Source organism: Hibiscus syriacus, unplaced genomic scaffold (genome assembly GCF_006381635.1).
Source record: "Hibiscus syriacus cultivar Baekdansim isolate YM2019G1 unplaced genomic scaffold, ASM638163v2 tig00110931_pilon, whole genome shotgun sequence".
Taxonomy (NCBI): domain Eukaryota; kingdom Viridiplantae; phylum Streptophyta; class Magnoliopsida; order Malvales; family Malvaceae; genus Hibiscus; species Hibiscus syriacus.
Window position 1 is genome coordinate 760,411 of NW_024062918.1, and position 16,414 is coordinate 776,824.

Consider the following 16,414-nt stretch of genomic DNA (forward strand, 5'->3'; position numbering starts at 1 on the left):
TTAATAATTTTTTAATCATTTTAAAATTTTAACAATTTCTTTAAAAAAAATCTTTAAAAATACATAAATTCTACAATAATAAAGTGAGTCTTTTTTCCCCCACTTACCCTCTCAGTTCCTTGATAACCTCGTAAAAGAATACATTTTAGGTCTTTTTAGTTAGGTTATTGTTTGTTCTCTAGCTCATTTAGTTGCATATTAGTTGCATCTAGTTGCATATTTCATGCATGTGGTGGATTGGGCTGAATGGTCTTTATTTCATTGATTAATAGTGCTGCTAATGTTTGGAAGGTAGTGTTATAGTGTTGTGTGTGCGTAGATTTAGAAACTAGGTGCACACGAACTTTTGTTGTAGCATTTCTTTGCATTTTTCCTGGATGCACTAAAGGACAAAATTTGAAGATATTTTTCATGCTTATACGTGAATCTCATGACAGTTTGCCCTACTCATAAATCTTATGACAGTTGTGCCCTACACGTGAAGGAATCTTTTCCCTAGGGTACAAGGAATTAAAGGGTACAAAACCCTAGGAGTTCCCACTATATAAAGCTAAGGACACCACACTTTTAAAGGAGGCTGGAATTTATGAGATAGGGGAGAGAGAAAAGGCAACTACTCTTCCTTCTTTTTCTCTTCTCCTTCTTCGTGGGTGTTCTCCATTTTTGAAGGCTCCAAGAAAAACAACAAGCTAGACCTTGAGAGAGGCAGCTTGGCTAGGGTGATTCACTGATGCTCAGGAGTTTTCTTCCTTTTAGTTTGTTTCTGCGTTTTTAGCATTTCATTTGGGTTGTTTTATATGAATGATTTTATGGATGTTATTAACCCGACCATGAAATAACTTAGCTTGGTTTGGGTTTATTGTGGATGATTATATTTTGTTTAATGGATGTTGAAGCATTTCCAGATTTATACTTGCTTTGTTCATTGTTTTGAATGCATGATTTGTAAGAGCTTTCGAGAGTTAGCCTTAGTCTTGTTTGATAGCTTAATATTCGAGAGAGTTAAGCTTAGATATACTTGAACAAAGGGGGGTGTTGAGAGGTAAATCCTAACTCACCTTAGAGATAAGGATAAAGTTTCAACGACTAAGAAGAGTCGAGCTTTATAGATATTAAACTGTTATGGTTCACGCTAAGAGGTATTGATGTAGCATTTTCACTGTCAAATTCTTGCTAGAGATAGTGTAGAACACCTTCGAATACTCTATCGAGAATTTGTATATAGGATAGTTGTTAGACATCTATGAAGACAAGATATAAGATTCCACAGTAGACCCAACCATTTGTCGTACTTGGGAGTTTTCACACTTGTGAGAGTCATTATGTTATCTTATCTTGTAATCCAGACCTCAATATTTTTTTGTTATAACATTTGTTTACTTTGTTCATATCACACTTTATACACCATACTTTTGTTCATATTTTTTTGTCAAATTTCTTGTAGTGCTTATTCATTTCAGCACTTCATGAGCTTCTCCTATTGTTCCTTGTTTACTAATAGCGTCCAAGAAAATGTTAAAGAGTTTCAACATCAGGTACAATATCCTCAGCAACCATCTTACTGTGCAAGCTAGCTAGTTGCTTCTGTCCATTTACCAGAACTGCATAACCCATGTATGAAATTGTGGCCAATGAACCCAATAACAGTAAATCTCACCCTTCTCATATCATAACCAAAGTCCAAGTCCTCAGGTGAAGTCGTCGAAAGCAACACAAACAGCACATGCAGTTGGAAAAAGCAACCAAAAAAAACATCAAAGATGAACACAGACATAGTAGCTTCGGCCAAGCCATAGCATCCAGTTGAAGATCGAAACCCTCCTTTCACCAAAATCGTTGGCAAATTCAACACCAACGATTACCTTCGCTTCGTTACCATCACCAGCGTTTCCGTCACCGTCGGCTACCTCTTCGAATAATTGTTAGAAAGCACCATTGTTTGGGTGAACTGCATGCATCTTTGGGATGCACTTGATCTATGCAAAACTGGTACTTTCTCTGCTGCGTAAACATGACCTACGTTTGAGTTTGCATGGATGGAAAAATAACAACTAGAGATCTTCCTCGTCTCGCAAAAGTACTGTATAAATCCCTATATTATAGCACGAGTTATATTTTAGTCCCTTTTAAATAAGAAAAAAACCAAGGTACGTTAAATAAAAAAACAAATTTTACATTAGTTAATTTTAGGATAAATTATATGGGATGATCCTTTATGTTAACTCCTGCTAATCCCTTTAACACAAATATTACGTGACAGTACATTAGTTAATTTTATGGTAAACTATACGAGACGTGATTTTTCTTCTTCTCCAAAAATTGATTATCTAGAAAAGTGTTTCACTTATCACCAACTGTTGATCTTCTCCCTTCTTGCCAAACACAATGGAGGAAAGACGAGAAAGAGCAAAAAGATCCCAACTTCAACAATGTTATGACGGAAAACACTGTGCCAACATTGCCCACGATGGCTAATCCTACAATGATCAGAGCTTTTGTGTCGCCTTAACCACGTTGGATGATGCAAAGAAGAATTTTTTGATTCTTACTGATAAGATTCTTGGGTTTTCGTCTTGTGCAAGAAAGACGACACAACAACTATGGAGATGGCGAAACCTATGGTAGTAGCGTCGAGGAAGCTATCGATGTTGGATTTTTTAAATTTTTAATTGCTACATAATATTTTTGTTAAAGAGTTAACGAAAGTTAACAGCTAAAAAATTGAAACCGAATAAATCGATAACGTGACCGATAACATAAGAGACTAAAAATATTTTTTTAATAGGTGACCAAAATCGATCGTACCAAAAATTTAAGGGACCATTCGTATAGTTTACCCTTATTTTTATATAATGAATTCAAATCAGTATAAGAAAAAACATATACGCTTTACGTATAAGAATACATTGATTATATGTTTCTTCGAGATACATATATTTTTGAAACATATGTTTTTTTTTTGATATTGTGGACACTATATATATATATATATATATATATATATATATATATATATATATATATATATATATATATATCAAAATGATACATGTTTTTTATAGGCCAAGTTGCTGGCCCAACAACAAACCAAGTACAAGCAGCCCCAAAAACACCCAGTGGCCCACAGTGAACCCAAATTGCACCAGTAACACGCGACTCGATTGGAGCCCGAACCGGTCCACTAGAACTACCCGAATTGGTTATGATTTTGAAACCCTAACCCTATCTTTCATTCTAATGCCACATCCCTCTCACCCAACAGCCTTCGCATCTTTCGATCAACCCCAAACCGTCTGGCACAAGGAGAGCACACGAAACCATCACCAACAAACACAACAACCAAGTCAGTTTTTGAGTCTGAATAGGACTCTAAATCCACCTTAAATAGGGGATGCTGTAGGTTATAAATTAATATAAATCGAACTCAGAAATGACATACGAAATACACACAGAAAAGTCACGAAAAAAGTACAAGAAAATACATAGTGAGATCGAAGCTTTTTGTACATTTTCGAAGTGAAATAAGAGGTAAAGTTCGTACTTTTTTCGGCTTCGAGGCTTGCATGTTTGTTTTTTTTTTCTTTGTTTGACTCGAAAGAGTGTTCGGTCGAGGATCTGGGGAGGTTTTTTTTTTGAAAAGATCTACTCTAGATCTAACTTTCCCGAGACATTTTTTTTCTTCAAAAAACCAACATGATTTTCGAACTGTGGGTGAAAAAGCTTTTTAAAAAACATAATTTTTTGAAGGGCCACCGCAAATGAGTGACGGTCGGTGAGGCGGTGACCACCAATTTTTGAAAACTATGGTGTTGTTCTTCATTTGGACCTGAAATTGGGCTTCGACTGATATATTAAAATATGATAAATTGGTATAAAAATATTGTTTTTCATGTTATATTATATTTTAATTATTTTTATATATCATATTCATATAGTCATATTTATACTACGTATGTACGCCTCACTTTGAATCGCAATCCCATGCACCGCCTCGCCTCGCCTCGTCGTACATACGATTCTAGAAGAAGCAGCTGCCGCAAATGACGATGACACGCTGAAGTCGAAAAGTAGAGAGATAGACTGTCTGCCATTTACACGTTGCCACGTCATCTTAATACAGAAAATTATTAAAAAACACGTTCGGGAAAGATTACGCTGTTTCGGGGAATGAGCGACCTGTCTTGCCAAGAGCCATACTTCCAGGAAGGTGCGGTTTATTTGGAAATGCCCCTCATAGAGTCATATCTACTCAACTGCCATTCTTGTAATTTCTAGGTTTTTGTTGATTCAGGTGTCTCAGAAATCTACTTTAACAGTTAATGGTTAATGGTTAACGGTTAACAGTTAACGTGCATTTAACTTACTTATTTTCAAAGAAATAAATATTTAAAAATCATCGTTTTACTTATTTTCAAACATAATTTTATTTTACAATGAACATTGCACATCAACGTATATCGTTAGCACACCAGAATATACTACGAAATAAATTGCTTTTATTAAAAAGTTAAAGGACCTCTTTATAATTAATTATTTGTAAAATTTAATTATAATTATAATATAATTATACTTAAATCATTCATTTTTTAATTATAAAATATATTCAATATATCACTTTAATATTGTTTTTTATTTGAAAACCCAAGCAATTGTTCATCCTCCATCCATTGTTGACAAAATTGTCCCAAAAATCCAATCGCCCGCGAGTCGCGACCCATTATGTTGTTAGAAATTTATTCTTTTTCTATCAATCTCTGTTTCCGATGACCCATATCAGTGGACAATATAAAGTATATTAAATATATCACTTTAATTTGATTTTAATTTGGAAACCCAAACAATTGTTCATTGTTGACCTAGAAATCCTACCGCCGACGTCCCATGATGTTGTCGAGAATTTATTTTTTACCAAATTTTGCCGTCGATGACCCATATCAAGAGTTATCTTCTCTTTTCTTTTCACCAAATAAATTTAAATATTTAAACAAAAATATTAATAAATAATGATATATTCCACCACTACAAATAACAAATTGTTTCGGGTTCTTTTTTCTTAAAAATTAAAAATTGACTTCCGAGTAGAAACATTACAAATTAAAAATTGGAAAAAGTTGACTTTATTAAATTCTTTCATACAAATAATCGAATATTGTTCGGAGATTTATTTTTCTTACAATCGAGTTAAAATCATAGAATATATCACAAAAAATTTATTATTTCGTTCCATCGCAGTCGGTCACAATCTGCGCGCACACTCTGTTTGCTGCTGAGCACAGAGTATTGAGCCACACGACGGCCTACACGTTGTTAGCGATCAAAGGGATATATTTTCGTCAGCAAGCGCCAAAATTCCTTTTCAGAAATTTCAGAGTGGCACTCGTGTAATTCAATAGATTCCAAAGGGCTGGTAAATCCATCTCACCGGTGACTACATATAAAATAATTCAATTTTCACCTTGATTTACCAGAAACCAGAGAGGAAAGCAACGATAATCTTTACCCGAGAGACACATAAAATAGGCTTTGACGATTATGACAGAAACCGGACCTAATAGGTGCTGATTGTTGACTAAGGTATGCCAACGCCTTCTCTGATGTTGTTCTTTGAGTTCAATACGAGGTTTATGTTCATAATTAATGATTTAGGAATATGGGTTAGCACTAGAATCAATCGAAATGATCTTCTTTTTTGGGTTGCTTTTGTTTTTCTGATGCTACAACCGACCCTTTCTTTAGCTTAGGAAATGAAATTCTGGGCTTTTGATTATATATGAAGAAAATGGAGATATTAGATTTGAAATCTTGGAGCTAATTAATTAATCGTGATCTCTATGCAACATTTTTGTGCCTTTATATGGTTTGCTTTGGACACAGATTTAATTTAGTACCAAGCTTTAGCATGTGAATTTTGAGGCTTGATTGCATCTTTTGGAGGAACTATGACTTCCTTTTAGCCACTCATCTAATCTTTGACTTCTAGCTACCATCTGTTGTTTCACTAGATTATGTTTTTCGTTGATGTCTCGTGCTTCGTCGATTAGCTTCTGATTTGAAAGAAAGTTGCTTTGAGGTTTTATGCTTCCTCTATTGGTTATATAATATAACTTCTTGAATTTTATTGGATTTCTTTTAACCAGATTATGATTGCCCTTTGATATTTCTACCTTGCACAAGTAAAGCTATTGATGGTCGAAATTTGATAGTTAGGATGGGGATTTACATAACCTATTCCCTTTTCGGTTAATTAGTTATTTAGCTCAACCAATTGACTGCTGCTGTTAGGAAAAAAAGGTGTTACTTGTACTTATTGACTAATCCTGTTGTCGCATCGAAAATCAGTCAAGAACAGAGTTTTTTTGGAGGGAGTTGATCAGCGGGTTGATCTTAGATGCAAACGTCTCAGAAAAACAGAGCTCCAGCCACTATCCACAGGTTGTATAGCCAACCTGTTAAGGAAAGCGATCAGTTTTGTTTGCCTCATATCCAGATATTAGAGAACAATATATGTTCTGATATCGGCAGCCAAGGAACTGATGTTTCTTTCCGAGCCTACAATGACCAGATATTTACTCTGGAGTCATCCACAACGACTGCCAGTTTTGCTGGCTATGATTCCCCTTCTGCTATAAGCATCTAATCGGGCAGGAGTCCTTTCTCTTCGCAAGGGTCTCAATCATGGATGTCTGATCCTCATCATTCCCCTCAAAATAATCATGGATCACCGTTCAGTGGATCTTCTTCCGTTGATGATGGCAATGGATTGAAGCACAAGCTGCGGGAGCTGGAAATTTCCTTGTTGGGGCCTGAATCTGATATTATAGACAGCTGCAATTGTTGCTTCAGTAGTGGAGCCCACCAAGGTGGTTCAATGGTAGACATGAACCACGATCAACTAATGAACATGATTCCTAGGTTAAACTTGAAGGAGATGCTTGTTGCCTGTGGTCGAGCACTTTATGACAACGATATGTCGACAGTGGCAGGTTTAATGCATGTATTGGAGAAAATGGTTTCGATATCCGGGGATCCAGTCCAACGATTGGGTGCTTATGTGCTGGAAGGGCTTAGGGCAAGGTTGGAATCCTCGGGGAGTAATATCTACAAAGCCCTGAAATGCGACTAATGTCTTACATGGGTATTCTCTTCAGGATTTGCCCATACTGGAAGTTTGCATACACATCTGCTAATACTGTAATCAAGGAAGTCATGCAATATGAGCCAAGAATTCACATCATTGACTTCCAAATAGCACAAGGCACCAAGTGGATGTTCCTTATTGCAGCTCTTGTGAAACGCCCAGGTCGGCCCCCGTCTATCCGCATAACCGGCATCGACGATTCTCAATCAAATCGTGCTCGAGGTGGGGGGCTTAATATCGTGAGGCAGAAGCTATCAGAATTTGCCAAGTCATGCAATGTGCCATTCGAATTTCATGATACAAATGTTACTACTAGTGAGATTCAACTAGAGCACCTTAAAGTTTGTCTTGGGGAAGCTCTAGCTGTGAATTTTCCGTATGTATTGCATCACATGCCGGACGAGAGCGTAACCATCTGGAATCACAGAGACCGACTGTTGAGATTGGTGAAGAGTTTGTCACCCAAGGTTGTCACCCTCGTCGAGCAAGAGTCCAATACCAACACATCCCCGTTCTTTTCAAGGTACGTTGAGACGCTGGACTATTACACTGCTATGTTTGAATCCATAGACGCAGCCTGTCTAAGAGACGACAAACAAAGGATCAATGCAGAGCAGCATTGTGTGGCTCGCGATATCATGAATATGATTGCTTGCGAGGGGCCAGAAAGGGTGGAAAGACACGAACTTCTCGGAAAGTGGAGGTCAAGATTTATGATGGGGGGCTTTTCTCCATATCCATTAAGCTCCTCGGTTACTATAGCTGTAAGAGGTATGCTGAAGGAATATGACAATAACTATTGACTTGCAGAGAGAGATGGGGCTCTATATCTTGGGTGGGGAAACAGAGCTATGGCAACCTCTTCCGCATGGAGGTGAAAAATCTCGTTACCAGCAGTGATTCCTCCACGGATTCTGTAAATTCTTCCCTCATTCTCAATTTGATAGCATCAACCTTTCAGTGTGTTGTAAATTCATAGAAATATGAGCTTAGCTTGTGTTGTTTCTTTTTTATCGTATTAGACAAAGTGACCGAAATGACAAAAATATTACTGTACGTTTCTGATGAATGTAGTCACTTATGGACTGATAGAGTTGAGGGTTGAAAGTGCTATTTATGGATTATTGGTGAGAGTCGAATCTTGAAACTTATCGTTGGTTAAATCACATGATCGATTTAATCAATACTAAGACGACGTCGTGTTGAGCTTTTTGCCCCAGCATACTGAGACAAGATGTAAACAAGGCTATGAAAATGAAAGTGAAACGTATACTAGAGCCATCTTTCCTTATCAACCAGACACAAATATTACATTTTAGGGTAAATTGCACCAAACATCCTTAAAATTATAATATATATTTTATATTAAGTCTTAACTTTTAAAATACTGTAATTAAACTTTTGATAAATCAATTAGGTTCTTTTGTAATGTCAGCTCAAATATAATGTGGAGTGTAAAAACACTAATAGAAGAACATGATTGGTACAATACTAATTCTTTGAGGATTTAATCACAACATAAAGTTTAGGGACCAATTAGAATCTAAGCTATTATGAGGAAATCTGACAAGTTAACCCTTTTTATTTAGACGGGAAATCAGATAAAATCAAAAGTGTTTAAAATAAATATATTATATAATTACAAATAAATTAAAATTTAAAAGACAATTATTTTCCTAAAAATCAAATATCGAAATGAATAACACATGAATAAATTTAACAGTTCGTGAATCCATTTGTACGAAGAACAGAAGCAATTTGCCCAAAAATATAATACTAATAGAGAGAAAAATAAAAGCACCGATTCGATCTAATTAGCTATTCTATTCATTTTGCATTCTTACATTTGCCTTATTGTCTTTGATCTTTGGGGGTTTTTTTCCAGCTTCTCTTCTTCCTACCTTCAACTCCAGCGTTCAGGTTAGCGTTTTCGTTTTCATTTTCATTTTCCATTACTCAGTTTTTTTTTTAATTTGTAATGATCTGAATTGAAGATATTTCATCCATGAGATCAGAAATGTTTGCAGCTTAATCAGTAGACTTAATACTCTCTTTGTAATTTACTTTCTTACAATTGTGAAATAATTTGTATATGTATATGATTCCTCTCATTAGAATTACAAAGGTTTCTTTTATTCTTGGTATTTGCTTTTGCGTGAAAAAACTTACTCGGTTTTTGAATTAGGATTAGGATTGTGATTGTGTTGAATTCTGCTGGGAAATTATGATGGGAGAACTAGCAAGCAGATCAGAGCTGCGGAAGGAATTAGAGAGAGAACGTCGTCGTATGAGGGACCGGCAAAGAAGGCAATCTATGAGCCTTGAGGAAAAAGAAAAGCATCTCGCTAGACGCCGAAGAAATTATCAATTGCGGAGGCAAAGGGCTGAAACTGCTCGATCAAACCCTCCTCCATTGCCAATTCAATTGCCTTTAAGTAATGCCTTAACTTGTGTTGCTAATGCTTTTGTAAGATCCAGTGATGAACAACAAAGACCAATGCTCGATAACAAAAGCTCCCACTGTCAGCACCCATTACTTTACAATTAATGTTTAACTTGGAAGGGAAAAAACTTTCTTACTGTGTTTTTATTAGTTCCTTGTCACATTAACTCATACAGGTTTGGAAATCCCTGCTCATAAGTTAGCTATTTTACCTGCAAAGGTACGTCTGAATCGCATAAAACATCTGGCTCGAGTGATAAATGATCCTGTTGGTAATGGGGTTGCAGTTGGTGGAATGATGAAGGAAAATGGAACTTCCAATTGTGAGTTTAACAATTCATATGGATAATTGTCAATGATTCAGTTTGTATATCTTTGATACCATTTATTAATGAACTGCTCAATCTCGGATTATGTGTTTGCATATAAAAATTTTCTGTTTTGGTTTAACATCCAAAGGATTGCGATTGAATCGTATTAAACATCTTGCTCGAACAGTAAGTCCTGCTGGGCAAGACACTCTTAGTCAAAGCAATCAAAGCATAACAAAAGATAAGAATTCACATTTACATATATATAATGTACCATGACACACAATTCATTGTTCTTTGCTAAAAGTATTTGCATTCGAAAAATCAGACTGATAATGCAATCTCTAGAATAGCTGAGAAGTGTCATCTCTAAAGAGAAATTCATTTGATGATAATTTATGCAACTTTAAACAGTTTAGTAAGAGTTGAGGATGCTATTTGTATCACATTATCATTTTGGTGGATTCAGATAAACTAATAGTTGCTTTTACGATGTAATTTTGTTGGTTCAACCTGCGTACTTTTTTTAGATGGATTATGACATGTTTTTGCTATTATTATGTTTAGGGTGAACATCTCAAGAAATACAAATCAGTCGTATACAAATTTATTTCGGCTCCTCCCCAGGTTCTTTCAATTTAAGATTTGTAAGTTTATTACGTCTCTCTTCCATAGTTGAGATTCTTTTGCTCTTGCATTTTATGCTCACTTGTTACATCAAAACTGTCTGAAATGGATGAAATTTATGTATGAAACTAAAGTTCTTAGCAGAATAGCAGTCTTGGTTCAAGGGTCGTGCACATCATATAACTATCAAGAATTCGACAACTCATGCTATAAATTAAACCCTTTTCTTTTGTCGATTTCTGTATGGTATATAAGACTGCAGGGTGGAGAAAAAAGATGGTTGCAATGGTAGACAAGCATCACCGATATAGACAACTTGCTGTACAAAAGGTCAGAGAAGTTTAGAATAGAATTGCATGATGATGATGAAACGAACCATATACTAGGGGTTGATTTTGACACACAATTTTTAATGACTTTTTTCATTCATTTGGATCAATCTCAGTGCTATCACCTCTGCTGTTTTGTTATTCAATTGGATGAAAACTATCTTACAATATTTGATTTATCAATTTTATATTTTTCTTTGTTTATAGATCATGTTAATTTTGTTTATGATAAAAAAGGTAATTTGTTTAAATATAAAATTTTGTTGCCAAATCGACACTTTGTTTGTTTTGAAAAAAATATAATCATTGCAAATTAAATTTTTTTAACAATTGATTTTTTTAAAAGGGTTTGATGACATATTAAAAGCCACTTAATGGAAACATTTTGAATAGAAAAAGTAGTGAAAAAGATATACTTCTGTAAAAATTTACTTTAATAGAATATTTAAAAAAACATAAAATTCAATAAAAATTTAAAAATAAAAGTATTCAAAATTCAACACTTATAGTGATCAACTAATTTCTCCTGCATACCAAATAATTTTTGTATTCAAATTTCATACTTAATGAACTAAACATTTAGAAAATCAATATTTAATTTTTTTAGTACAATTGATTTTTAACCTATGATTTTCTATTGTTTGCACTGAATTTCAAGGTGAAACGACAGTGAGTTATTATCAAATTTTCCATTGATACCAACTTCGGATTTTAAAATTCTCTTGTATCTATTGATTTAATGATATGGTATATTAAATTTCTAAAGAAAAAAGTGAAGTCCAAACATTGGAGAACCTTTTTTATATAAAAAAAACTTAGATTTAAACTCACACATACGTATAGATTATGTTATTCGAACTTGAGTTATAAAAAAAGAAGAAGCAAAATTTACTATACCACGATTACTCTCTTGGAGAATGTTACTATCTGGAACTCCAAACATGGATTATAAAATGTACGTTGGGTTAGTTATGATTTCATATTGTTTGGGTTGTTTAACTGTTGGCTTAGGTCTATAATGGCCTAATTTATTGTGCTGTTATGCAAAACCCTAGCATCATCCAAATAGAGTGGCTGCGAGTTGCGCTATAAATTATCATTAGAACACCACTTTTGTTACTTCACGACGAAATTCTTCATTGAAAACGCTAGGAAACGGGGAATTTGTAGCTTTCTTCTTTTTGCGTTTAATTCGATCCTATGTATGGCGGAGGATTTGAAAATCATTATCTATGAAAACGGGGCAAACCGAGATTGTGTTTGTAAATCCCGAAGACAACGCCATAGAAAAATGCTCGTTGGCGTTGAAGGTCCTCCTCTCCGGGGGAGTTCCTCCGGCAACGGGTAGTCTCATATTCCATCACCTTGTGGAGCGGTGTCGCTGCTATTACCTCTTGAGACTGGCCATGACACAAACATTAAATTCTTCCCCCATTGATTTTTTTTTTACCTGAATGATCCCAAATGCCCAAAATGGTATTTTCATGTTCACAATTGAATCTTAAACAAGTCAATAATTCCAAATAGGGCGGTGGTTGAGAAGTTAAAAACAATTATTAGTTGAAATGACCCCCATCACATTCCATAATTACTATACAATAATATTAGTTGAACCCGCAATCCACTCTTCACATCTCCATATCGTGGGCTAAGTTATTTGATTGGGGTGTTTTTCGCGACCATCTCGGTAACTTTCTTTCATCTTACTGTAAGAATATTGGCCCATCGTCTGTTTTACATGCAGAACTCTTTGCTATATATGAAGGTCTTATAAGAGGTAATGATTATCATTACCTCCACGCATCATGTCGTATCTCGGCCTGTCGTTGGATGGGGTACTGGTCTCAAACTCATCGGTGAGTTGCCCGGTGTTCGATTTGACAACCATCAAACCATCGGGACTGCCCTTTTCGGCCTTGAAACACTTCAGGTATTCACATTACTTCTGAACCAAAAGCAGACAACAAATACAGATTGTACTGGAACATATACCACCATCTGGTGGGATGCACCGTGATAATCCTCAGTGTCATAAATGTATTCAAGGGATTCGACATCTTGAAACCTGACACGAAATGGAAAATGCATACATCGGTGTCATCGTGGTCTTGGCTTCCAGTGCCGTTGTGTTGGAAGTGAACACGTGGTTCCGCGTTGCAAAGAGGAAAAGGTCAGAAAGTGCAGGGAAATTGCAGCATGGTGCTAATGGAAATGGGGTTACTAATGGTTATGGTGCTAGGGCACAGCACTTTGCTCCATAGTTATGGTGCATATACTGAATACATTACTGATCATTCTGATAAGATAAAACTTATATTTTCCATTACAACTTCCAGTTCAGTTTCAAGGTTAGCATCCGAAAGATGACGGTCTACAACAAAATAAACAAACTACACCTAGACTTCTGGGCTAATGGCAAAACCACAAAATATTCTTGCCTTGATGCCCGTCGTACATTTTTCATTCCGACCATAAACAAGCAAATTACTTCAAAAGCTTAGAATCTAAAGACGTCGAATGCACAAAATACAACAAACAAACAAGTAGAAACGAGAAAGGTCTTCACCATCTGTTCTACCATCAGAGATAGCTGGAATTACCAAGGTCCTATACCCCCTGCAAGAAACAAGAATGAACCATTCTATCAAAAGTCACGGTCAAGACATTACAGATGCATTATATGATAATGAACTTTTTCAAGCAGTTATACCAACCAGTCAACATTGGCAGATCTATATCAGAGATCTCAGGACTGCTTAAGTAAATGATGATGTAGTAGTGAGTCACGTATTCCCATCACGGATATGCTTTCACATCCGAGAAGCTCACGAAGTTTGGCATCACACAGTACCACCATTGAGTTTGATGGATCCTGAAACAATAGCAAAAAACGCCTAGGAGATAAATACCAGTGATAAAGAACATAAACAATCCTAAAGTTTAATGGGAAGAGGTTGCACAAATTTGTGCGCCAGCTCCTACCTCCAAATGATTAACCTTTATGTATTCCCAAACACGATTTTCTGCCTCCGCTGCTACCATCTCCCTTCCTTCAGCACCCAAAAACTTGGCAAGTGCCTCAGATATAATTACAGGTTTGGGACCTGGTTTGACACCTTCAGTGGTGGACTTGGTATTTACCTTTCCTTTTTTTGTTCGACTTGATTCCTCTGCAAGGATTAGCAAAATTATTAACCTAATGAAGAAATCATCAAATTCAACTCATCATAGAAGAAAAATATATTGCACGTATCAACAATGTACTTGAGGGGTCAAGTGGGGTAATATGTTTTGCCAGCAGCTTGTTCATCTTGAACATGTCAGTGCAGTCTGTCTCAAACACTACACGTAAGGCTTCGTCGCAAATTATCTTTCTCTTGTTACTCGGATCTTGCAAGCTGTTCTTCCTTATATATGCCCACAGCTGCTTGACAATCTAAATCAAAAACATGTTAGAACAGAAACAATCATGCGCTACTGACTAAAAGTAATCTATGTTAATATGGGGAAACCAACCTCGGTCCTCGCCAAAGCTGGCTCACCAACTATGGCTTCAAGTGCTGGTGAAACACTGCAAACTTTGTTCAGACCCCCTGACCCACCTCTTCTTTTGGGTGCAACTGGAGCACTGCAGTGACATTTTAGAACACACAAATAGTTCAGTCATCGGTTGAGCGATTAATCCCTGTTTCGTGATAAAACGTTAAGGTACAACATTCGAATTTGCATCATGATCCAAAGAATGTAAGTAAAGCTGCCAAAACCTGATAAGATACATATATGCTAGCATAGGCAACGCATAATTGCACACTAATTTATCAACCCCCAGGCCGTAGCCAACAACTCAGCATATGAAGTGGTAAAATTGGTCATCTAAACCTAAATCCCCGGAGGGGGGAAATGACACCAAAACCCTAAATTATGGGGATAAGAAAACCCAACTTAAGTTGTACAAGCGTACAAAAATGCCTAACCCCCTCTAAAAAAACGTATTAACAGAAACCTAAAACAAACTAATTTTCACATGACCGCCCTCTCATTAAAAGATAAACCAAGAGATTACTGAAAAATAGGGAGGATAAAAAAGCGGCAAACCTTTCTTTGGGCACTTCAGTGGTGGCAATGTGAGCGACATTTTGAGCGGAAACTTCAGCTTTCGTGACAACCGGCTGGGGCTGTAGCTGCTGCAATTGGGGCAGGAGCTGAGGCGGTGGTTGAGCGGTGAGAGGAGGATGGGGGTGGCGGAAGTTGAGGTTGTGGGAAGGAAATTGAGAGTGATGAGGGTGGAAGGCAAAATGGGGAGGAAAATGTTCGTGGGGTTGATGTTGGAGGTTAAAATGGTCTTTAGGAGGAGACTCAGCCTGGGTTTGTGGGGGACGGAGCAGGAGGTTTATTTGGTCCCTAATGAAGCCAGCTTTATGGGAGAGGTCGGCACCTAGCTTGGCTTCCAGCTGCTGAACGACGCCGTTTAAGGTGGTGGCGACGGAGGGGTCGGAATGCCGGAGCAAGTTCTCGACCCCTCTGGCTATCTCTTGGTCCGTCACCATGCTTCCTTCCTTCATATAATAATATACCCTTTTAAGTAATACTCAACTGAAACATCCAACAAACGTCGTCTTCTCTCTTCACCCTTTGTCTCTATCTCTCTATCCAACTACTGCTCTGTCTTTCTCTCTCTCTCTCTCTCTCTCTTTATATTCACTCAAATGACGTAAATGTCCCCCTCTCTCCATACCTTTGTTCAAATTTATAAGGAAATGACGCTCCTACCCTTATTCATATTACTTATATTCGATCCGATTCGAAACATGAAGTTAAATTTTAAGAATGTTAAATAGTTTAGTTAAAATTTAAGGTGGAGTATTATCAAATAAAATAAAATAAAATAAATAAGGTAGAGTGTCTTTTTAGTTTTACAGAATCAAATTCAATTTTTATCATCAAATTAAAATTTTATCAATTGATTTAATAATTTGTATGTTAAATATTGTATCACTATTCTAATTGTAACAAATATAAATCATAATTTATATAAATATAAAATATTTAAAATATAATTATAATGTGACAAATATATACAAAAATGATAATGGGTTATATCAAATTAAATTTTTGACTAATATGAGTATTATATTTTTCCTCTCGATTCTCAACTTGATATTAATTTAAGGATAATAATTTATCATTCAACTCGAATTTTAGAGTTAAAATTCATCCAGAACCTTATCTCAACTTGATATTAATTTAAGGATACTAATTAGTCACTCAACTCGAATTTTAGAGTTAAATTCACCCATAACCTAACTCAGTATTAATATAATTTCTTTTATTTAATAAAATAAGAAGTTAGTTGAAAATATATAAAAAATAACACTATAAAAATTATCTTTCAAAATATAAAAAATAATTATATTATTTTCTTGAATAATTTTTTTTATAAAATTATCATCCCTGTTTACATATTAAAATACATGGATTGTTGCCAAGTTTACTCGAGAGAAAAGGTTGTTGGGGGTAGAAATGTACTTGAACGAAGTTGCTTGCTTCCCTTTTAATGTTTCCCTCG

General features: G+C 35.8%; 2 protein-coding genes and 1 pseudogene across 4 annotated transcripts; 2 read left to right on the forward strand and 1 right to left on the reverse strand.

The window, feature by feature from the left end:
- The first annotated feature begins 5,484 nt into the window (after window positions 1–5,484).
- Window positions 5,485–8,065, forward strand: LOC120146688 (annotated as a pseudogene).
- A 1,221-nt stretch (window positions 8,066–9,286) lies between these two features.
- Window positions 9,287–10,916, forward strand: LOC120146690. 2 transcript variants are annotated; one of them, XM_039160187.1, is made up of 5 exons: window positions 9,287–9,660; window positions 9,758–9,904; window positions 10,026–10,133; window positions 10,460–10,539; window positions 10,782–10,916. In XM_039160187.1, the coding sequence occupies exons 1-4, from the start codon at window positions 9,363–9,365 to the stop codon at window positions 10,462–10,464; spliced, it is 558 nt and encodes a 185-aa protein (XP_039016118.1). In that variant the 5' UTR covers window positions 9,287–9,362; the 3' UTR covers window positions 10,465–10,539; window positions 10,782–10,916. The 2 variants fall into 2 exon arrangements, with proteins under 2 accessions (XP_039016118.1, XP_039016119.1); XM_039160188.1 differs by having other exon boundaries at window positions 10,775–10,909.
- A 2,232-nt stretch (window positions 10,917–13,148) lies between these two features.
- Window positions 13,149–15,493, reverse strand: LOC120146735. 2 transcript variants are annotated; one of them, XM_039160223.1, is made up of 6 exons: window positions 14,944–15,493; window positions 14,365–14,476; window positions 14,113–14,284; window positions 13,831–14,018; window positions 13,563–13,720; window positions 13,149–13,464 (listed from the first exon to the last, which is right to left on the reverse strand). In XM_039160223.1, the coding sequence occupies exons 1-5, from the start codon at window positions 15,408–15,410 to the stop codon at window positions 13,595–13,597; spliced, it is 1,065 nt and encodes a 354-aa protein (XP_039016154.1). In that variant the 5' UTR covers window positions 15,411–15,493; the 3' UTR covers window positions 13,149–13,464; window positions 13,563–13,594. The 2 variants fall into 2 exon arrangements, with proteins under 2 accessions (XP_039016154.1, XP_039016155.1); XM_039160224.1 differs by having other exon boundaries at window positions 13,559–13,720.
- Between the last annotated feature and the right edge of the window lie 921 nt (window positions 15,494–16,414).